The sequence below is a fragment of the Microcebus murinus genome, chromosome 14, assembly GCF_040939455.1.
Source record: "Microcebus murinus isolate Inina chromosome 14, M.murinus_Inina_mat1.0, whole genome shotgun sequence".
Lineage (NCBI taxonomy): Eukaryota > Metazoa > Chordata > Mammalia > Primates > Cheirogaleidae > Microcebus > Microcebus murinus.
This window is the reverse complement of record NC_134117.1, coordinates 26,370,111-26,394,023: the sequence shown is the minus strand read 5'-3', so window position 1 is coordinate 26,394,023 and position 23,913 is coordinate 26,370,111. Positions and strand designations below refer to the sequence as shown.

The 23,913-nt window shown below is 44.5% G+C and overlaps 1 protein-coding gene across 1 annotated transcript in view; it reads left to right on the top strand.

Annotated features, from left to right (window-relative positions):
- The window catches only part of ABCC2 (ATP binding cassette subfamily C member 2), a 55,612-nt gene extending 37,487 nt beyond the window's left edge, over positions 1-18,125 (top strand). Inside the window, exons 22-32 of the mRNA XM_012768340.2 lie at positions 655-874; positions 1,024-1,178; positions 3,534-3,689; positions 5,246-5,445; positions 7,936-8,062; positions 9,750-9,851; positions 10,280-10,423; positions 11,204-11,362; positions 12,753-12,919; positions 15,410-15,604; positions 16,630-18,125. Of these exons, the coding sequence (XP_012623794.1) occupies positions 655-874; positions 1,024-1,178; positions 3,534-3,689; positions 5,246-5,445; positions 7,936-8,062; positions 9,750-9,851; positions 10,280-10,423; positions 11,204-11,362; positions 12,753-12,919; positions 15,410-15,604; positions 16,630-16,759 (1,755 nt within the window). The 3' untranslated portion in view covers positions 16,760-18,125. The remainder of the gene's footprint in view (positions 1-654; positions 875-1,023; positions 1,179-3,533; positions 3,690-5,245; positions 5,446-7,935; positions 8,063-9,749; positions 9,852-10,279; positions 10,424-11,203; positions 11,363-12,752; positions 12,920-15,409; positions 15,605-16,629) is intronic.
- Positions 18,126-23,913: the final 5,788 nt, after the last annotated feature.

Below are 23,913 nucleotides of genomic sequence, written 5' to 3'. Positions count from 1 at the left end.
CATGAAGTATGACATGTTTCCTGTGAATATCCTCATCCCACACTCCATGAGTGTGTGATTCCATTCCACTGTGTGGAGAACAACAAAACTGCTTTGAGATGCCATTCTGGGCACCAGGGAGCACTAATATATCAGACCCAGAGCACATGATTCAAATTAACTAAACTTAAAACCACCAATTCTAAGGTCTGCAGTATAACCTCATCATTTGTCCCATGCTGGTTTGTTTTTTTGTTTTGTTTTGTTTTGTTTTGTTTTGTTTTGTTTTGTTTTTACAGACTCACTAGGGGTCTCACTATGTTGCCCAGGCTGCTCTTGAACTCCTGCCCTCAAACGATCCTCTCACCTCAGTCTCCCAAGTAGCTAATTATAGGCACCCACCACTGCACCTTGCTTGCCCCACCCTGTTTCTATATCTTCCCTTCTTAATTGTCTCTAGAAGCTCATTAATAACCTCATTAATTACCCTGCACTGTATTTCAGCGTTAATCTATTATCCATCCTGGCCTAGTGCAGACTATCACAGACTATCAGATTTTGCTACCTGAAACTCACATCTCCAGGGCACTCTGCTTCTCCCTGTGATTGGCATTTTAGGTAATTCCTCATCAAAAGCCGTTAGGGAGTTCTAACATTGAGGTGGGGGCTTTGCAGGTGAAGTTGTCTGTCTACCTGAAGTACCTACAAGCAATGGGATTGTGTTCAATATTCTTCGTCATCTTTGGCTTCATGATGAATTCTGTGGCTTTTATTGGATCCAACCTCTGGCTCAGTGCTTGGACCAGTGACTCTAAAATCTTCAACAGTACTAACTACCCAGCCTCTCAGAGAGACATGAGAATTGGAGTCTATGGAGTTCTAGGAGCAACGCAAGGTATGCCTGATGGCCACCGCAGCCATCTCATAGAAACTGTCTAGACCTGTACTTCTGCAGGACTCAGGAAAACATTTGCCATAATGTCCTGGGCACAAGCCCTCAGGGATCTCTGTGCGTGGTGCTGACAAAACTGGTTTTATTTCTAGGGATATGTGTGTTAGTAGCAACTCTCTGGAGTGTCCATGGTTCCACCCATGCATCAAACATCTTGCACAAGCAACTGCTAAACAATATCCTTCGAGCACCCATGAGTTTTTTTGACACAACACCCATAGGCCGGATCGTGAACAGGTTTGCTGGTGTAAGTATCTCAAGGGCTGTAAGGTGGTGTGTTCATACGCTGAGGGTATTTCTATTTCTGATGCGGGAGGGATTCTCATGTCCCCCTGGACAACACCGTTCAGTTCTAGTTCTTGTCCAGTTAGCATGCAAATGTTTCTTGAGTACCTCCTGTAGGCTCCCAAAGATTCTGGGGATACAGGGATGAACAGCGCTGGCCCTTCAAGTAGCTCGCCATCTAGTGAAGAAGACAGCCAAGCAAATGAAGGATTATAATAGAATATGGTAAAATCAGTAACAACAGTGTGTTCAGAGGTGTTCTGGGAGTCCAAAGGAATGACAGAAAAGAGGTACTAGCTCAGCCTGAGTGCCTTATGGTAGGAAATGTCAGAAAAGGTGGGACTTGAGGTAAGTCATAGAAGTAAGCCAGGTTGATGGTAAAGGGTGGGGATGGGGGGCAGTAGAGCAGTGTGGGAAGGATTATTCTGCAGAGGGAAGAACATAAATAAAAGTACTGTCACTGTCCGCGACAGAGAATACAAACAATAGTAGGATAACCCTTTGCTTGGTCTCTGCCTTCATTCCTGAAACTTCCATCTTTAATGCTTTAAGAATCAGTGAATTAGGTCTGGATTATAGAAGAGAGCCACCTGTGATTTTAACCAGGTTCTCAAACATTGTTTCCATCCTGGAACCCTTGGCATTCATTCAGACTTTCAACAACATTTATTGAGCACTTTCTGTGAGCCAAGAACTATACTGGGCACTGGAGCACTTGATGAATGCAAAAATCATAGATGGTTCTTTTCCATGGGCCAGACCGAGGTTTCAGGCACAGAGGCAGAGAACAGGCAATTCTGAATGATATTCAGCTATTATCAGCACAGTGTATAGTCCTCTGCTTGTGGTCAGCACATTAAAAAAAAAGTTTGAGCAGCTGTGGACCCTTATGTGTTTGGTCTGGGGCAAACACAGAAAGTGTAGCTTACAGCCCACAGCCAGATCCTGGGGTCAGTAACTGCTTCAAAAGTAGGCAGGTCCTATTTGTCACCTTTCTCTGGGGCAGAAATGGTGGGCATGATGTCACTGGGGACGACTTCACTGGGTTCTTGGCACAATTTTGGATGGGGAAATTTCTCACAGGAATTTTGCAAAGATTGCACAGTCTTTCCCCATGTTATAATATATATATAATCTTCTGGAAAAGAGAACACAGAGGTTCTCCTGTGAGTTACTTAGGCAATAGTCATACTTTGATGACTACTTTTGCATGAAAAAAGAAACTGCCATTAATTATATATAGTAAGTTTCATGCGAGAGGTGGCTCAGACCTATCAGGGGGATCTAAGGGATCAATGGATGAGTCCTTAAGAGGAGACGGAGCAGAGGAAAGGAAGATGGAGAATCCATGCCAGGTAAGGGTTACAAGTAACCTGTAGGGAACTGATAACTGGTAAGGATTTCTCTGCCAATTCTGGACATAATTATTTGCATTCTGATGTGACTTTGGGAAACGTAGATAAGAGTCAGGAATCCTTCATGATTTGGAGCTCTCTCTTGGAAGACTATTATCCCTGACCCAGTTTGGGAAACTCCAGAGATAATTTGGACTCACATATTGCTAACCCTAGAATAGGCAAAGGCAACCCAAAATATAAGCCAGACTTCCTGAGTGTGCCCCAAACCATCCATCCATTCATTAATTTTCTCATTTGTTCCACATTACATGAAGGCAATATGACAGAAAGACCTGTCTGGCACCTCTGTATTCCTTGGTTGGAACACTGCCCAGACAGGGCTCACGTCCATTACCACCTGCCTTCCCCTTGAAGCTATCTGCTTGGCAGAGGAAACAACTTCCTGGGTATAGGATGGTGCTTCAGTCAAGGGTGGGTGACAGGGCTTGTTGACTAGAGCCTTTGAACAAATGTTTCTTGAATGCGTGTTGTATGCCAGTTTCCGTCCAGATATTCAATGGAATTTAGGACCTGTGTTAAAATGACTGAACTGGCTTGGTTATGGGAGAAGGATTTACCTGTAAGGCTCTATTAGCTTACAATGATTATGAATGGTTTAATAAATTTGACAAATGGGAATTTCGCAGAAAGGAATGACAACCTTTACCAAATCTATTGAAAATGGTGAAAGATGACTGCCATATCTATTTGGAGGTATTTTAAAAAATGAAGAAATTACAGAAATGTGATTGGTTATTGGAGTGAGCAGTCCAGTCTATTGCAAAGGAATATCATGAAATTATGAAATGCAGGAGTTACTGGGAACACACAGAATAGAACAGCTTCCCTGCTGGAATCAGGAAGAGGTAAAGTACCTTAGGAAGACCTTGGCTCATCATCTCTCCTGCTTGTATTCCTAGGATATTTCCACAGTGGATGACAACCTCCCTATGTCCTTTCGCAGCTGGATGTTATGCTTCCTGGGGATAATTAGCACCCTCGTCATGATCTGCTTGGCCACCCCTGTCTTCACTGTTGTCATCATTCCTCTTGGCATTATTTATGTGGCTGTTCAGGTAGGTTTGGAAATGGCTAGGTCTTCCTTCCTCTCTGCTTATAAAAGCCCAGACTCCTTCCTGAGAATCTTCCCTGTTGTTTACTGCTCGTCACTCACTCCTCCCCAGCGTTTTTGCCATGTAATCATGTGTTGATGTTCCAAGGAGCCAACAGGCCACTGTTGGAAGCTGAAGTGTCAGCACTAATTGGTGTAGTGTTCACAGCAAACCTCACCTTAACTAATGCCCACCCAGAAGCTCAAGTGGGACAGATTTATGTTTGGATCTAAGACTGCTTTGAGATTGGCTCTGGACAAAGTCTGGCAGCTCCATGAGAACCCCTCACAATGGTTAGGTCCATTCCAGAAGGTCATGCTATGGCTTCTTCTTCAGTTGACCTTCAGTCACCATATCTACCTGGGGAGGTCTCTTAGCGGGAGAGACACTTCACTTTCTTTTCATGTCAGGGCAATTCCAGTTTCACTGGAGTGTCTGTGGATGGTTTAGGCTCAATTCCAGTGTATTCTCTGAGGGAACATGTAGCTTGAGAGCCATGCCTCACAGAGAAACTGAACCAGTGGAAGGAACCCCATGCTCATAATAAAAATCATGAGGGAGGGGAAGCTGTGGGGAGAACCTTTGTCCAACAAGTTGCTTTCATGAGGACCTATTCATGTAGGGGGAACAATCACAAAGATTGTCAGGGCTTGTGGTCTTGACAGTCATGGTCGGGGCTTCGTGGCCTTGTGGCCTGTGGTAAAGTGGCTCCCCTGGTGTTTGTGTGGAGTTCCTCAGGTACCATGGCCTCTCCATAACAGCCTTTGGCTGTTACTAACAAACCGACAAATAAGCAGGATTATTTGAGGAAACTTCTGTGTATAACATTTTATTTCTGACTCTCAAGTGCGCAGCCTGCCCATGGTTTTGGCAAGTCCCTACAGAATCTAGTAGCACCCCTAACCTGTTCCTAAGCCTTGCCCTAGACCGCAGGGGTTCTGCCTGCCCTCCACTCCAGCCAGTTCCCATTCTCACACCCTCCAGAACCATCTTTACCTTCACACACCACAGCGGCACAGTTTTGGTCACTTAACTGACTTCTCTGTTCTCCAGTTTTTACTCACCCCTCAGCATGCTGGTTCTCACCATTTCCTGCCCGCTCTACTTCACACCTCACCCCTGCAGTCCCAGCTGTCTTTACGAGATTCCTTTGGAGACCATTTCTCTAGCCAGTACAGAAACTATCCTGGGGGGAACATGCAGATTTGGGGGGGCGGATATGGGTTAGGCTGGCAAAACTCCTCACGTGGTTTGGAAATTTGAGCCTCTAAGGCTGTGCTATAGTCTCCTCACTTTCATCCTCCTCTGCTCCCCACCAAACCCTCTTCTTCCCATTGTTCTCTTCCTTCTGGTCTCGCCCATCATTCTTCCAGCCAGATGTGATGCCGCAGGCTTTTGTCCTGTTCAGACTTGGGCTGTGCCCATCAAGGTGAAGAACATTGGGTCACGGCCAGGAAGGAGGAGGTATGGCGTATGCAGGGTGATTGTGGGACTAACTGGCTTGTTACTTTTGTGTCCAGATGTTTTATGTGGCCACTTCCCGCCAGCTGAGACGTCTGGACTCTGTCACCAAGTCCCCAATCTACTCTCACTTCAGTGAGACTGTGTCAGGTTTGCCCGTTATCCGCGCCTTTGAGCACCAGCAGCGATTTCTGAATCACAGTCAGGCAGGGATTGACACCAACCAGAAATGTGTCTTTTCCTGGATTGTCTCCAACAGGTGAGACTTCTGCATGTTTGACATTAGCCGTGGAGGGCAGGCATGGCCAGTGGTATGGAATTCACTCTGGCCACACATGTTCGTCATGCTATGCAGAGAGAAGAGAGCATGAGCCGTGAAGTCAGAGGCTGGGTCCCTGGGCAGCTCTGCCGTTGACCAGACTGGGTGACTTGCCCTGACCTCTGTTTCTTTGTTTCTACAATGGCCAGAACACAACCTGTCTCACAGGGCTGTGGTGGAAGTCAGATGACACTTAGGAGCATTTTGTGACCCAGGCACCATGCAAATGCACGGTGAAATGCACACTCTAAGAGCTTCCCTGGGAACGGATGTGAGATTCTCCACAGGCACGATCCTCCTTGTAGGGTGGCGAAGGAAGTGGAGGCTGGGGAGAGAGGAGAGTTGGGGATTTTTAGGTAAAACCACTGATGTCAGAAGTAGAAGCTCACATCTTGTGAGGTGAATCCCTGAATAGGCTGAGCATTATTATTCTCCAGCATCATGAGACCCTGGCAAGCAGCGCCATGTCCTGGAGAAGGACGCTCTTTTCTAGGAAAGGAAAATTCTTTTTTTTTTTTTTTTTTTTGAGACAGAGTCTCACTTTGTTGCCCAGGCTAGAGTGAGTGCCATGGCGTCAGCCTAGCTCACAGCAACCTCAAACTCCTGGGCTCAAGCAATCCTCCTGCCTCAGCCTCCCGAGTAGCTGGGACTACAGGCATGTGCCACCATGCCCAGCTAATTTTATATATATATATATCAGTTGGCCAATTAATTTCTTTCTATTTATAGTAGAGACGAGGTCTCGCTCTTGCTCAGGCTGGTTTTGAATTCCTGACCTTGAGCAATCCGCCCGCCTCGGCCTCCCAGAGAGCTAGGATTACAGGCGTGAGCCACAGCGCCCGGCCCTAGGAAAGGAAAATTCTTGACTGGTCTCCAAAGTGTCTTGAGGTGTTAAGGGCAGGTTAATGATTCTCAGAGTTACTTAGAATGTGGAGAGATCGGGAATTTGACTGTAAAGGTATTTTGTTTCTTAGAGACTTTCTAAGAAGGAAAATGCATATAAGTAAATCTTATTAGACCCCCATTATAAAGTATGTACCATATTTATTTGTACACATGCTAGACTTGTTGATAGAAATTTATGTAAATACATATTCTTTGGAAACGTCCATTTTTATAAATTATATCTACGTACATGTATTCTTCAGTTCTCTACAAAACCCCAGTATAACTCCCTGTGATCAATATGTACCTAACTTCACTCCACGCCCAGCTGCTTCTCCACCTTTTAAAAATACTGAAGTCACACAGGGACGTCACCTTCCTGTAGTGTTTACTTTTTAACTTTACATGTGGATTCACTACAACATTTCTTCCCCAGCCTGATCAAAAGAATCACTTGGAGAATTCATTAAAAATGCAGATTCTTGGCCTGGCACTGTGGCTCACAGCTGTAATCTCAGCACTTTGGGAGGCCAAGGCAGGAGGATCACTTGAGGCCAGGAGTTTGAGACCAGCCAGGGCAATATAGGAAGAAGTCATCTATAAAAAAAAAAAAAAAAAACAAAAAAAACAAAAATTAGCTGGGTATTTTGGGGCACACCTGTAGTCCCAGCTATTTGGGAGGCTGAGGCAGGAGAATTGCTTGAGCCCAGGAGTTTAAGGCTGCAGTGAGCTATGATCACATCACTGCATTCCAACCTGGGTAACAGAATGCCTATCTTTAAAAAATAAATAAATATGCAGATTCTTGAACCCCATCCTTGGCCCCCTGAGTCAGAATCTCCTAGGGAAGGGTCCAGGAATTTTTCACATGAATTCATAACATTATATTTTTAACAATTGTCCTCAGTGATTTTTATGATGTGGCAATTTTGGAGACATGGCACCATAAAATTCCCTTAGTTTAGTAAACTCCTTTAGGATCTTTTTTTTTTTTTTTTTTTTTTTTTGAGACAGAGTCTCGCTTGTTGCCCAGGCTAGAGTGAGTGCCGTGGCGTCAGCCTAGCTCACAGCAACCTCAAACTCCTGGGCTCAAGCAATCCTTCTGCCTCAGCCTCCCGAGTAGCTGGGACTACGGGCATGCGCCACCATGCCCAGCTAATTTTATATATATATATATACATTAGTTGGCCAATTAATTTCTTTCTATTTATAGTAGAGACGGGGTCTTGCTCTTGCTCAGGCTGGTTTCGAACTCCTGACCTCGAGCAATCCGCCCGCCTCAGCCTCCCAGAGTGCTAGGATTACAGGCGTGAGCCACCGCGCCCGGCTAGGATCTTTAAAATACAGTTTATTTTCAACAAAAACCAATTCAACAGACTTTTAGGAGAATATATGGTATTCCTAAATCAAATTGAGCTTCCTCCTAAGAGCACAGTTCTACCAACTCAAACCCTCTGAGATATTGTAGGAGTGCCAAGGTTGCTGGTTAAGGTGAAGAAGTGATCAGTGACCCCTCTCTCCCTCTCTGCTTCTGTTGCCCCACAGGTGGCTTGCAGTTCGCCTAGAGCTGGTGGGGAACCTGATTGTCTTCTGTTCAGCCTTGATGATGGTTATTTACAGAGATACCCTAAGTGGGGACACTGTGGGCTTTGTTCTGTCCAATGCACTCAATGTGAGTCTGAAGGTTGGGGGTTTGGCTATGTTAATGCATTTGTTTTTAAATTGAGTCTGGACTATACTGTGCAGTTCATGTTCTTGATTTCTTTTTAAATCCAGAGGGACTATGGGAGACAGAGATTCAAACCTTGGGTCCATCTTTCATTCATGACACCCTTACTCTAAGTGGGCACCAGGAATAAAAGAAAAAAAAAAAAAAGAAGAAAAAAGAAGTGAGCACCAGTGCCATCTAGAAAAATGGACATAAATGTTGACCTTAGAGCTTAAGACGACAATTTCATATATTTCAATCGAATAGTTCCCTGTCTCTTTGCTTGGTTCTAGTCAAAAGAGAGAATAAGCAAGTTTCTTCTCCAGCATATAGCCCTAATCAGAAAGCCTTTTGAATAAATAACTCCTCCTGTTTGTTTTTCTTAGGTCACAGAATAATTAGAGCTAATTCTAATAAAGAAGATGTAGTCTGGTAAGACTATAGAATGTATCTCACTGCGGCACTGCAGCATGACTAGGGGATGAATGCTGGGCATGATTATTTCCTAGCACCTAAGACAGCAGTGGGCACTATAGTAACTGTTCAATAAATATTTTTTCAGTAAATGAGTCATTTGACCATCTTTCATGGTATCTTTTTGAACTAGTTTTTTAGAGGTTTGCATAGCCACAAGTGGGCTTTATATAGTGCAGTCTTCATTAGAAGTTAATAAGGTCCAATAAGACCCTGCCAGAGCACATAAAAGGACTCTGTTAGTCACCAGAGTCACAGAGTCACATGGTCTCTTGTGTTATTGTCCCTTAGTCCCCACCATTTTTAGGCTTTTTAACCTGGCAGGAGTTAAGGGCAGGAGACAAGCAATCACGAAACTGTTAGATGGAACCAAAACAAAACCACTCAAACATCAGCGATTACATCTGGTTCAACCTACATACAGTGGTTACTCTTAATCCCCAAGATCCTGTCCTCTGCATTCTGTGGCTCCCTTTCTCTAGCCACCGTTTGCTCAGCAAAAACTCCCTCTGCATAATATGTGCAACCTTTCAAGTCTTTGCCTGAAAGAAGCTTGCATCTGAGTAATCCACAGATTCCCTATCCTCTAGACTGGCCTAGACCATGACAGTCCTTTCACTGGTGGTTGGATGTATCTTGTAATGGCAGGGAGGCACCTGAAGTATATTGGTCTATAGGAGGACAAGGGTCCATGTGATGCCCCCACCTTGTGGGGGGGACTGATGTTGAGTGAGAGCAGAGAGGAGGCAGCTTTTTGGAAGACCTTTTCCCATCCTTTGTCATTTCTCATGCTTTTCCCTGTTTGCAGAATGCCATTCACAACTCCCTCCCCAAAAGGCTCTAGGCTTTCAGGCAAGAGACCTGAATTTTGGTCCCACTCCACCAATTGCCAGCCTCTAAAACCCTAGTTTTAGCCCCAAACCACTCCAAGGTCACATGGCCCTTCATGTGAGCACCATGCTGCCAAGCACCTAATTGCTTTCCAGCCATTCAGTGCACAGCTCTTATTTCCCTCCCCAAAGAGGCAAAGATTGTCTTTCTTCCCCTTTTCCTTACTCTCCCATACAGCCCAGCACCGTGCTGGGTACAAGGTAGGCACTGGATTGCCCTTGCAGTTTGGCTAATTGAGTTGGTTTCTGAGCCTGAGGTGATTTTCAGTCTTCTGGTTTTGCTGCAGATCACACAAACCCTGAACTGGCTGGTGAGGATGACGTCAGAAATAGAGACCAACATCGTGGCTGTTGAGCGAATAAATGAGTACATAAAAGTGGAAAATGAGGTAAGGAGGAATTAGAGAAACTCGGGGATAAGGCAAAAAAAAAATATAACTCCTTCAAGAATTCATCTGCATTATTTCTGAATGTTTCACATGGGTTTGCAATGGTTCTCCTAAAGTTTTCTTTGCTCTAACTCAAAGGACCTAGTTTCTTCAAACTTAGAATAGGAACTGGTTTGGAGGAAGTCAGGTGTTGGAACACACCAAGTTAAATGGTGGCTTCATTCTGGAGATCCACAGAGCAACCTCCTGGGATAGGGTTCCTTTAACTGAATGAGATAGGAACTTTCCAGAAGTATAGGTCCAGCTCAGTCTATTAAATGCAGATGCCATTAGGTAGCTGGACACTTGTTCTGTGACATGAGTCCTATGAGGACTGTTTGGCTGAGTTGCCACTGTATAAAGGACTTCTCATCCTATGTCCTTGCCAGGCACCCTGGGTGACCGAGAGGAGGCCTCCGCCAGATTGGCCCAGCAAAGGCCAGATCCAGTTTAACAACTACCAAGTGCGGTACCGGCCTGAGCTGGATCTGGTGCTGAAAGGGATCACTTGTGACATCAGGAGCACGGAGAAGGTAGGTGAAGTGAAGGATCAGAGAAGAGCTGGACACAGTGGAGAGCAGCTGGACCCTCAGCTCTGCCCTGGGGAGGTGTAGTGACACAGCACCACCACCAGGGGGCAGGATCTCCACCAGGGATCAAACAGACTGCAGCTGTCAGGGCTTCCAGCTCTGCTCCTGGGATGCCTCCCTGCCAGTTGACCACAACTCATTTCCTGTAAGGTCCACAGCATGTAGAGAGGAAGTCAGGAAGGAAATGAGGGAGCGCCAGGCCTGGGGAAGGAATTGTTGGGAATAGCGGTGTACAGCGTTGTCCCTGAAGAAAGAACAGCCAGTTCTCCTGGTCTGCAAAGTCAGGCACCCTCCTATGGTGCTCTTGTTCTCCGAAGACTTGGGGTCTGATGCAGGTTCTAGAAATCAGGGACATGAGGTCCAGCTCAGGGTCTGGCTCTCGCCTGGAAGCAGGCCAGATCCTTCCCTTCTCCTCATTTCTAAACAAGGATTAACAATAAGACAAAACAAGACACTGTAACTCCCAATAATATTTGTAACAACAGCTGTTGAGAGGGTCCATGTAGTTCTCAGCAAGCAACAATTTAGGAGGTAGGATGAGAAAGCCATCTTTTTCTGATATCTGGACACTTTCCCCTGGCCCCTAAACCCAAAATCAGTTTAATATATTAGAGATGGAGCAGCCAATCACTGCCTCTTACCACCTGTGATTATCAATGCCCAAGCTAAATAATTTTTTCCCTAGAATTATATGTTGAATTAATGTGCAACCTATATTCACAGATTGGCGTGGTGGGCAGGACAGGAGCTGGAAAGTCATCCCTCACAAACTGCCTCTTCAGAATCTTGGAGGCTGCAGGTGGCCAGATCATCATCGATGGAGTAGATATCGCCTCCATTGGGCTCCACGACCTTCGAGGGAAGCTGACCATCATCCCCCAGGTGAACTCCAGAACCTGCTTGGGCACCTGCCATGGAGGCCAGCTTGTTCTGCAGGAAACATGCATCTTCTTCTTGATGTCTGTTCAATTAGCACTGCCGTTTCTGCAGTCTACTTGGGATACCTGAGCGAGTTCCCTAAGACACACTGTTTCCAGAAATTAAGTTTTGAAATTTTTTGTAATATGCACTTGTGACTGCCAGCATCTGACCAGTAGGTGGCAGCAACACAACAGAAGTCAAAGAGAGCAGATGATTATTTAGCATTTCTATAGGCCATCATGGTTTGCAATACTTTTGCAATCAGCATTAGCTGTTTTGCCACTGAAGCTTGAAGCCATTAAGCTTTATACTCCCCATTTGATATGGCTAAAAGATAGAGGAGGGAATTTGCTGCAGGTTTCTGCCAGCATGTGGAACGCTTAGTGCATCAGCAAGAAAGACTTCCCTTCGGCTTCCTCCCTGGCCCCTTCCAAATAAGGACTGCCATGGGCTCCTCGCCGCTCCCTGGCAGCACTGGGTCCTCGCTGGAACCATTCCTCCTCCACTCACTGCAGCCACGTCCCTCTCGGGGGAGTTTTGGTTTGTCTGATGTTTGCTCAGTTTGATACACTCTTTTCTCCAGCCTCTTCAAAAGCATAATAAATTATTCTCTTGTGGCTATACTGTCCCTTTCTCTACTCTCCTCTGAACCCTTGACCTCTAACCCATGAGTTTTCATTTGGGAGTGTGGGACATTCTGCTCACCTTCTTTTTTTTTTTTTTTTTTTTTGAGACAGAGTCTCACTTTGTTGCCCAGGCTAGAGTGAGTGCCGTGGCGTCAGCCTAGCTCACAGCAACCTCAAACTCCTGGGCTCGAGTGATCCTTCTGCCTCAGCCTCTCGGGTAGCTGGGACTACAGGCATGTGCCACTATGCCCGGCTAATTTTTTTTTATATATATATTAGTTGGCCAATTAATTTCTTTCTGTTTATAGTAGAGACGGGGTCTCGCTCTTGCTCAGGCTGGTTTTGAACTCCTGACCTCGAGCAATCCGCCCGCCTCGGCCTCCCAAGAGCTAGGATTACAGGCGTGAGCCACAGCGCCCGGCCTCTGCTCACCTTCTTAACAGATGCTGTGGCAATTTGGAAATCCATAAATGAATCTCAGAATGAAAAAAAAAAAAAAAAAAAAAGACAAACCAAGGACTCCTGTTGCTCTTATGCTTGGCCCCTGGCTGGAGGCCACTCTGAGCCTGCAGAGGACAAGCCTTGTAGCCGAGCGACCACCAACCAGCTTCCTGCCTAAGGAGCCCATCTCAGGCCGGTCCTATCCACTTTCTCCTGGCCACAAGGAACTACTAGGTCCTTTTCTGACATTTATCCTGACGGTCCCCTCACCTCTTGACTTGCAGGACCCCATCCTGTTTTCTGGAAGCCTGAGGATGAACCTAGACCCTTTCAACAACTACTCAGATGAGGAGATTTGGAAGGCCTTGGAGCTGGCTCACCTCAAATCGTTTGTGGCCGGCCTGCAACTTGGATTGTCCCATGAAGTAACAGAGGCTGGTGGCAATCTCAGGTAATGTTTCACAACCTACTTCCCCCATAGGCAGTGAGAAGTTGTGAGGGGACCACTCCTCGTATTCTGTATGTTAAGTGAAGCCTGACACTGTGGAATTGTCACTACCCAGGTCTAATCGCTAATGTGTGAAATGAACCTGTTGTGAAGTTCTCGTGATAAAACAGATGCAGAAGTGCTTTGACACTCTTGAGAACCTTTGTTATTAAATGCACCCCTCATGTGACATTACACAATGTGAGCTTACAGAGCCCACTGTTATGGATAAGCTCAGAAAGCAGAGGCTCTCAGCCGTGCACAATCAGGATTAAAACAGTCCCAGTGCCTAGTCCAATCCTAGAGTCTGATTTAATTGGTATGAGGCTCCATTGGACATGGGAGGTTTAAAGGATCCCCACGGGGCTGGTCAGGCATCCTGATCTGAGAACCACCGATCTAAAGGGCATGCACAGGAGTGGGGTGTGGTGTCTGCAAAGTCCTTGGGCACTGTCGAAACACCTTAAATCAATATAAAGACTCCCTGGGCTTTCACAGTTCTTTTTACCTCTTCAACTTGCTTTTACATATGTTGACACTTCACTTCTGGTCTTCACTGTGTGTTTACCTGTCCATTAAGGTGTTTTTCCTGTAACAATTTGGTTTTCTGCTCTATACGCTGAAGTTCAGTCTTCAGCCAAAGCCTGCTGCTCGTGGGCAGGTCTTGCTCCTGCCTCCGGTGCCTCAGTGATGGCAGGGAAGGGACTATTAGCAAATTGAAGCTCGGGAAGGAAGGGAGCGTTCAGTAGCTAATGAATGGACCAGAAGCTCTGGCTTCACCTGCGAGCTTGTTATAAATGCAGAAATCTCAGGCCCTAGACCTATTAGAATCTGTATTTTAGCAAGGTTCCCAGGTGATTTTTGTGCAGATTACACTTGAAAAACACTACCTAGAGCACCATGATTCGTAACTAGGCTGCAAGCGAAAATCACCCAGAAAGCTTTAAAGCTCCCAATGCCCAGACTACAGTCCAGACCCACTGAATCAGGGACCCAGGGGACGCTTGCTAGCCCTGGTAGAGAACTCCACCAGCTTTGCTTTCCCTCCGCAACAAACATAGGCACTAGCAGGGCTTCAACATCTTTAGGCCAATGTAGAACATTCCAACATCAAGGCAACAAATATGTAGTTGCACCTACTGTGTGCCAGGCACTGGAGACACAGAGGCAAATGACACGGACACAGCCCCTGACTTCGTGGCTCTTACAGCGTAATGAGAAGGCAGACCTGTGGGAGTAAGTGCCAGGACAGTCCCTGCTGTATGCGACGTATGGAACACTATGGTGGGATGTGATGGCGGCCTTGACAATTCTGGTTTGTAAGAACAAAAATCATCCTTCTCTGGTCCATGCTGGAGACACTTAATGGTATTACCGATGCCTTGATTTCAGACCTGAGTTTCAGACCTGGGGTGGGGGATTAAAACATAAATTTCTCTGGTGAACAACGGATAAATCAGCTTGGAGAAAGCAGCTAAAAGCCTGTTACTATAAAGTCCACCTGAACCAGGTAGGAGTTTGATACACGCTAAGTTGTTTTGCAGAGTCTCTGGTCTTACATTACAGAGAAAAACTGGAAGTGCATCTTGGGTGACTTCTCATCTCCTGCAGAAATTTTCTTACAGAGAATCACAGAACTTTAGTCTAGCCACCCCCTGTTTAATATGTTCCCTAATGGCCACAGCAGGAAAGAGCAATTAGCAAATTCCTGAATATTTCCTTCACATCATTTCCCAAAGCTTCTTTATGTAAGTAAGAGGTCCAGCCTTCATTATAGGCTTTTAGCAAATTAAAGCTATTTGCATTTTACAAGCATATTCGAATGCCACATACATTGCATCTCACACCAAGACATCATGTTCATTAGATAGCTTCCCCTCTAATCAGAGCAGAAGGCCTTGAACAAATAATTAGCCTTGAGACTAGAATTACACATTAAAATAATGAATGGATTCGCTAAGGCCACAACGAAATGCCACTGGGGTGTTCTAGTGCAGTGTCACCCAATATTAATGGTGTCAGGTCAAATACGGCTGAAGTGAACTTAGTGGCATTCATGTTGGTTTGAAATTGTAGATGTCACTGTGGCCAAATGCAAAGCACTGTTCCTGTGCCAGTGTTTCCCAAACTTTTTTAAATATGACAGTTGTCTATGGTGCTTATTAAACATGCACATTCCCAGGCTCCTCCTTATTCAGATTGAGTAGAGTGGGGCCCAGAAATATATACTATTTATTAAGTACCTGGGGTGAGTCTTCCAATTGGGAAAGTTTGAAAAGCATCACCCACAACAATAATGAACTCCTGGTTGAAGAGGCAGAAGCCTTTTAGGGGAATTTTGGAGTGAGAGCTTTGAAAGTCTGGTCTGGAGCATGAAAACTGCCCGCCCCCGCCCCCCCCCAAGTTTTCCTGGGTCCTTAGGAGGTAATGCGTGGTCTCTTCTAACGCCTACAGCATAGGGCAGAGGCAGCTGCTGTGCCTGGGCAGGGCTCTGCTTCGGAAATCCAAGATCCTGGTCCTGGACGAGGCCACTGCTGCGGTGGACCTGGAGACAGACCAGCTCATTCAGACGACCATCCAGAACGCGTTCGCCCACTGCACGGTCATCACCATCGCCCACCGGCTGCACACCATCATGGACAGCGACAAGTGAGTGGGGCGGGACGGAGCTTGGTAGCCATGGCTTAGTCCTGGGGCAGCAGTGACAGCGGCAGGGGTGAGGTGCCACCTTCATTTCACTGATCAAGAAGCCGAGACTTAGAGGTTTCAAGTGATTTGGCCAAATTTTTATATCAAGCTAATGAAAGCTAACAGGGTTAAGGCAACTATCTTTTTTTTTTTTTTTTTTGAGACAGAGTCTCACTCTCTCACCCGGGCTAGAGTGCCGTGGCATCAGCCGTGCTCACAGCCACCTCAGACTCCTGGGCTCAAGCGATCCTCCTGCCTCAGCCTCCCGAGTAGCTGGGACTACAGGCATGCGCCACTGTTCCCGGCTAATTTTTATACATATATATTTAGTTAGCCAATTAATTTCTTTCTATTTTTAGTAGAGACTGGGGGGGGGGTGGTCTCTCTCTTGCTCAGGCTGGTTTCAAACTCCTGACCTTGAGCAATCCACCCGCCTCGGCCTCTCTGAGTGCTAGGATTACAGGTGAAGGCAACTATCTTAAGGGTAAAATGTGTTGTAACTATTAACACTGGGTGGGAGATGGTGGCTCAAGCCACGAGTGGCAGCTGTTAGCTGTAGACCTTCCCAGCTATGCTGGGCCTCAGCTGCTGCCCCTGTGGCGTGAGGAGAAGCTTTCTGTTCCTTCCAGCTCTGGCATGTCGCATCCAAAGGTCAGTCATCTTACAAAGCTGTTTGGAGAGAATAGGCCTCCTTTTTTGACCAAAGGGAAGGCTCCCATTTTAAACCAGTCTATCCTTAAACAATGTGTACTTTAACAAGCTTACATAAATGGACTTGTACTGCGTGCATTCTATTACTTGATTTTCTCTGTACAATACTACATGTGGAATTCATCCATATTAGTGCACATGGCTGTGGTTCATTCATTTTCACTGCTTTGCAGCCTTGTATGACTATACGCCCACCTAGTCCTGGTTCTTCTTATAAGTGCCCAGATTTGAGATGTTACTTTCTACGATTTTGATCTCTCTATTCCTTGTTTCAGGATAATGGTTCTAGACAACGGGAAGATTGTAGAGTATGGCAGCCCTGAAGAACTGCTGGGAAAACCTGGACCCTTTTATTCTATGGCCAAGGAAGCTGGCATTGAGAATGTGAACGACACGACATTCTAGCAGCAGGACACACGGGTTAGAGAAGGACTATGAATCATTCCTTATTTAATTTTATTTCTTGTGAAATATACAATCAAAAATGTATATAAAATGTACACTTTAAGGAAGGCTAAGTGAACACTCACTACCCAGATTAAGAAAATGTATGTCACCAGGCACCTTAGAAACCCCTTGATCATGCCTGCTTGATCACGCCTCCCTGCTGCCTACCCCTCCCCAAGGCAGCCACTATCCTGAATTTCATAATCATTCCTTTGCCTTCCATTTTAGTTTTACCACCTTTGTACGTATCATTAAACGAAGTGTACATTTTTAACTTGTATAAATAGACTGACTCATACTTTATATATTCTTCTATGGCTCGATTCTTTTGTTGAATATTTGAGATTCATCCATGTTGATGCAAATGGTTCATTAATTTTCACTGCTATGTAGTCTGGCATTGTATAAATACAATTTATCCATTTTAATATTGGTGAGCATTAGGGTTATTTCCAGGCTTTCTTTTTTCATCATGAACAATACTGCTATGAACGTTCTGGTATACATCTGGTGAGATACGTGTGTCAGAGCTGTGCTAGAGTATAATCTAGGAAGGGAGGGTGTGCACATGTTACATGCACATACCAGCTAGTGCCCAACTGCTAATCCCAACTTAAAACACTTTCATCAGTCTGATGAGTATGAATTGGTATCTTATTGAGGGTTTAATTTGCATTTCTCTGGTTACTACTGAGGTAGAATATCCTTTCATATGTTTCTGGGACTTTGAATTTTTAATAGATTTAAAGAATATTGTGTCTGATAATTCCAACACCTGGATTCTTTGCCACTGTTATTTCTGTTGGTTTTTATCCATGGTGTCTTATTTCCTTGTATGTCTTGTAAATTTTTACTATAAACTCATTCTGCTCAGAATTTTATCTGTGGACAACTTTGTTGCTCGGTATCCACCTGTAAAGAGATTGGTGAGCTGTCCACTGGTTTTACGATTAGCTCTGGTCACAGGTATCTCTCCTGATACCTGGTGCTAAATAACATCCATACCTGGCCGGCTTCTTTGTTCTCATCTGCAGGTGAACTGTGGTCTGGTTTGTTAGGGCTTGCATTTCAGTATCATAAAGACACCTCCTGGCCCCTTAAATACCTTGGCACGTTTATTAATCCAAATCTGTAAGCTAATATCTCTCTGGGTAGCTTTTTATTTTCCTTCATCAGACAATCTAATTTTTCTGCATACTTGACTCCAATGTTAATGGTTGAATGGAATCCTTTTTTTTTTAGCGGGACCTCGAGTAGGGGTATGGCTCAAGGGCCAAATTTGGCCTGCTACCTGTTTTTATAAATAAAGTTTTATTGGAACATAGCTGTGCTCCTTTGTGTCTGTGTTATCTATGCCTGCTTTCATGTTGCAATACAGAGTTGAGGAGTTATAACAGATTGCGTGGCCCACAAAACCTAAAATATTTACTATCTGACCCTTTACAGAAAAGGTTTGCGGACTACTGCTCTAGAGTCACCAGTGTAGCCTGGACTAGGTCACATTCCATTCTCCAAAAGATCCTTTGCCTCAAAAGTGTCATGTGGCTTCACACCTGTGATAGAGAGAACAATGGTCCTCAAAGATGTCCTAATCCATGTCCTAATCCTCAGAACCTGTGAATGTGTTAACCTTCCTTGGCAAAAGGGACTTTGCAGGTATAATTGATCTTGAGGTGGAGAGAGCAGCGTGGATTATCCAGGTGGGCCCAATGTCATCAGAATTTCTATAAGAGAGAGGCAAGAGTCAGCACTAGAGAGAGAGTGATGTGATGGTCGATGTAGGGAGACAGATGAAGATACTTGGCTGCTAGCTGGGAAGATGGAGGGAGTGGACGGGAGCCAGGCACACAGGCAGCTCCTGGGAGTTGGGAAGAGGTAAGGAAACAGATTCTCCCCTGGAACTTCCACAAGGAGCCAGCACTGCCAGCACCTTGACTTTAGCCCAGTGAGGTTGCTTTAGAACTTCTGAGCTCCATAACTGTAAGATAATAATTTTTTTTTTTCTTGAGACAGAGTCTCACTCTGTTGCTCAGACTAGAGTGCCGTGCCATCAGCCTAGCTTACAGCAACCTTGAACTCCTGGGCTCAAGCGATCCTCCTGCCTCAACCTCCCAGGTGGCTAGCTGGGACTACAGGCACGCGCCACCATGTCTGGCTAATTTTTTATATTTTTAGTTGTTTGGCTAATTTCTGGCTATTTATAGTAGAGATGGGGTCTCGCTCTTGCTCAGGCTGGTCTCGAACTCCTGAGCTCAAGCAATCCTCCCGCCTCAGCCTCCCAGAGTGCTAGGATTACAGGCATGAGCCACCACTCCTGGCCTGTAAAATAATAAATTTTAAGCCACTGAATTTGTGGTAATTTGTTATATCAGCAATAAGAAACTAATAATGGTTATTATTTATTATTTCCAAGTAGCTCTGATAAAATTAACAATGTTGTTCAACTAAAGTTAGTTTAATAACAATGCACTGACCTTCTTTAAATCCCCCTGTAGTTCGAATTTGTAGAAAATCATGCCTTTTAAGCCCAGCTTTTTAGTTGGTTGCAATACTCAAGCCTGGCACCCTTTGTATGAAACTGCAAAGATCTTACTCAGTTTGATCACAGTTGGAGGTAATCTTCTCTTGGTCTCAGCTGAAAGGCTATAGTAAGGGCTCTTGTCAAACTGAGCTGGGTTGATTTCAATGGCAGCAGAGTGAGAGTCTCTCACCCTCTGCTTCCCTAATCCTTGGCCTTTGGGCTGGGTGCCATGGGACATGATTGGAGTGTGACTCCTCTTGCGTGTCCCAGAGATGCCTAGGCATAGTGGTGCCCAGGCATTGCTTTGTGACATGGTCCTGCTTAGTCTGCAGGCATGCCTGGGCTCGGCCTGCTCCCAGTGAATGTTTCCTGAACGAACATGTTGCTGCTACTCTAACCGGAGGCTCTGCTCCCTCCCACCAGCACCCCACAACTGACCTCTGGGAAAACACTAAATCTACTCTTCTTCTTGAGGGCCATCTCTTGAATGGTATTAAGGCACACACACCTAATGTAGCATGCAAAATTTACAATTCACTGCGGACAACCCCCTTTTGAAATATGTAAAACACTTGATCTTCACTAACAATTGCAGAAACTTCCAGTGGGTGGTGTGAAATAAGCCAGGGGCTCAGACAGATTGGAGACTGCTAGCCCCGCTCTGCGGCACACCTAGCAAAAGCAAGACAGTAAAAACTTCATCATGTGATGTATCAGTAGGTGAGAGAGTTTAAAATCCTGTGCGTTCTATGGTGACTAGAGAGGATTTAGGATGAAGTATTTAAAGCTTGAGGTTTCTTGGTCCACAGGCATAAGATTCTGCAAGGGAAACACAATTCAGAGCACAACTGTTTTCTACTAGGGCCTGTTCATGTCCCTGACTGTGAAATAAAACCCTTATAAACAGAATCCCAGCTTCGCAATTATTTAAAACAGAATGAAACAAAATCCAATCGTTATTGAAACTGTGCTCCTAGAGCTCACATTTCACAAATTTGCAGACCATCTCATCTGATTCTCACAATCTTGAGAGGAAGGGAGGCCAGGTGCCTGCATTTTGCACACGAAAGATTTCCACTGTCAGTCGCGGTTCTAGGACGTGTGGATGACAGCACAAATGAAGAGCCACTTCCAGACGGAAGGGGAGAAAAGTCGTGAGAGCAAGTAGGTGGGCAAAGTGGATTTGGACATTTTTTTCAATGTTTCCTTCTATTGTATCTGAAACATTTGACACCTCTCCTTCCTTGGATTTTGTAAATCCTATTTTTCTCCCAGTAAAAAATTCCACTTAAAAAAATTGCCTAGGCTGGGAGCAGTGGCTCAAGCCTGTAATCCTAACACTCTGGGAGGCTGAGGATTGCTCAATCTCAAGAGTTTGAGACAAGTTTGAGCAAAAGTGAGACCCTGTCTCTACAAAAAAAAAAAATATATATATCAAAAAATCATCTAGGCATGGTGGCACATGCCTACAGTCCCAGCTACTAGGAAGACCGAGGCAGGAGGATCACTTGAACCCAGGTGTACAAAGCTGCAGTGAGCTATGATCATGACACTGCACTCTAGCCTGGGTGACAGAGGGAGACTTTGTCTCTTAAGAAAAAAGGCAAGGGCCTAGAAGGCATCTAGTATTTAAAACAAAAAACCAAAACTCATCTTTTCAGAAACTTGCTCCCATCCCAACTATCTCGTTTGCCATCATTCCATTATTTCTTTAATGTCATATTCTTTTTTTTTTTTTTTTTTTTTTTTTTTTTTTTTTTTTTTTGAGACATAGTCTAGCTCTGTTGCCTGGGCTAGAGTGCCGTGGCGTCAGCCTAGCTCACAGCAACCTCAAACTCCTGGGCTCAAGCAATCCTCGGCCTCCTACTTTGTAAGATGCTTTTTTCCATTCTCAAGCAATCTTAGGCCCAAATCAGCTGATCTTATTTTTCCCAGGAATTGGCTTTTCTTGCCCTTGTCTGTTCTGCCTCCAAACCACCCTGTTGCCATTTAGCTTTCCTAACTCAGGCGGTCCCATTAAGAGCCCACAGATGGTTCTCATAAACTACTCTTCAAACCTAAATCCCTTGATTTGGATTTCATGCCTCTCCAATTTGTTTGTGTCAGGCAATGCTCTAGCATTCTATTTTTTAATTGACCAAAAAGTGTATGTTGTGCACATGTTTTAAAATATATAAATTGTGGAGTGGCTAAATTGAGCTAATTAACATGCATTACTTCATATGCTTGGATTATTGAGTCCTTTTATATTCAGTGTTGATAAGTAAGGACTTACTATTGCCTTTTTGTGGCTTGTTGTCTAGTTGTTCTGTAACTCTTTTCTACTTTGTGGTGAAATGATTTTCTCTGGTAGTATGTTTTAATTCATTCTTATTTTTAGTGAATCTATCACAGGTTTCTACATTGTGGCTACCATGAGGCTTATAAAAAAAAAAGCCATATAGATATAACAAGTTACTTTAAAGAAATGACAACTTACCTTAAATCATAAAGAATAGAAACAAAGAGGCCGGGCGAGGTGGCTCAAGCTTGTAATCCTAGCACTCTGGGAGGCCAAGGCTGGCGGATCCCTCGAGGTCAGGAGTTCGAAACCAGCCTGAGCAAGAGTGAGACCCCCGTCTCTACTATAAATAGAAAGAAATTAATTGGCCAACTAATACATATAGAAAAAAGTAGCCGGGCATGGTGGCGCATGCCTGTAGTCCCAGCTACTTGGGAGGCTGAGGCAGCAGGATTGCTTGAGCTCAGGAGTTTGAGGTTGCTGTGAGCTAGGTTGATGCCACAGCACTCACTCTAGCCTGGGAGACAAAGCGAGACTCTGTCTCAAAGAAAAAAAAAAAAAAGAATAGAAACAAAGAAAAAATGAGACCGTATGCTTTAACTCCACCCCCTTCAATTTTCACTTTGTCTCAATTTACATAGTTTTATATGACCTCTTAACAGGTTGCTGTAGCTAATACTGTTTTTGATTTTTCCTTTGGCCTTTGTACTATAGTTATGAGTTAATTATACATCACAATTACAGAATTAGAATATTCTGGGTTTGTGTATTTAATGTCACCAGTGGGTTTTATACCTTCAAATGTTTTCTTTTTGCATGTATTTTCTTTGAGATTAAAGAACTCCCTTTAGCATATCTTGTAAAATGAATCTGGTGATGAATTCTCTCATCTTTTGCTTGTCTGAGAAAGACTTTCTCTCTCCTTTATATTTGAAGGATAGCTTTGCTGGATAAAGTTTCTTGGATGGCAGTATGTTTACATTAGCACTTTGAAAATGTCCCACTCCCTCTTGACCTGTATGGTTTCCATTGAGAAGTCTGTTGCCAGATGAATTGAAGCCCCTTTATATGTTGTTCACTTCTTTTCTCTTGCTGCTTTAGAATCTTCTTTGTCCTTGACCTTTGAGGATTTTATTATATGCCTTGGGGCAGTCTTATTTGGATCAACTCTGTTTGGCATTTTTGGACCTTGCTGTAGCTAGATATTTATCTCTTTTTCAAGTTTTAGAAACTTTTCTGTTATTTCTCTGAATAAGTTTTCTACCCCTTGCTCTTGTTTCAACTCCCTCTTAAACACCAATAATTCTTAAATTTGGTCCTTTGAGGTAATACTATTTATTCTTTCCCCTTCTTGTCTTTTTTCACCTCTGTGTGTTTTCCAAGGGCCTGTATTCGAGCTCATTGATTCTTTCCTCTGCTTGACCCATTTTGTTATTGAGACCCTCTAATGGCCTTTTCAAATTCATCAAATGTTTTTTTTCAGTTTTGAGACTTCTGTGTTTTTTTATTATTTTAATATCTTTGTTTAACTTTGTTAAACTTCTGAATTGTTTTTTGGTGTTTTCGTGGAGATGACTGAGTTTCCTTAAAACTACTATTTTGAGCCGGGCGCGGTGGCTCACGCCTGTAATCCTAGCTCTTGGGAGGCCGAGGCGGGCGGATTGCTCAAGGTCAGGAGTTCAAAACCAGCCTGAGCAAGAGCGAGACCCCGTCTCTACTATAAATAGAAAGAAATTAATTGGCCAACTGATATATATATAAAAAATTAGCCGGGCATGGTGGCTCATGCCTGTAGTCCCAGCTACTCGGGAGGCTGAGGCAGAAGGATCGCTCGAGCCCAGGAGTTTGAGGTTGCTGTGAGCTAGGCTGATGCCACGGCACTCACTCTAGCCTGGACAACAAAGCGAGACTCTGTCTCAAAAAAAAAACAAAAAAAAACCAAAAACTACTATTTTGAATTCTTGCCATCTTGTTAGTCAGCAACTGGTTCCTTGCTGTGTCTTTTTGGGGAGGTCATGGTTCCCTGTTTGCTGCTGTTTCTTGTGGATGTACATATGTCTGTGTCTTTTCATTGAAGGGTTAGTTAGTTGTTCCAGTCTTCTCTATCTGGCTTGATTTTGCTTCCATTGGAAATGTTTGCTATGAGACTCTATAACTTACCTGTTTTCTTTATCTGCTTGGTCACTGGCTACTTTTTAGCACTAGATGGCACCTTACGCCCAGATTTGCTTTGGCTCTAGTAAACAAGCGTGCCACCCATTCCAAATGGGGGAGGTCTCAAAAAGGATATCCCAGTACTGTGGGAAGGCT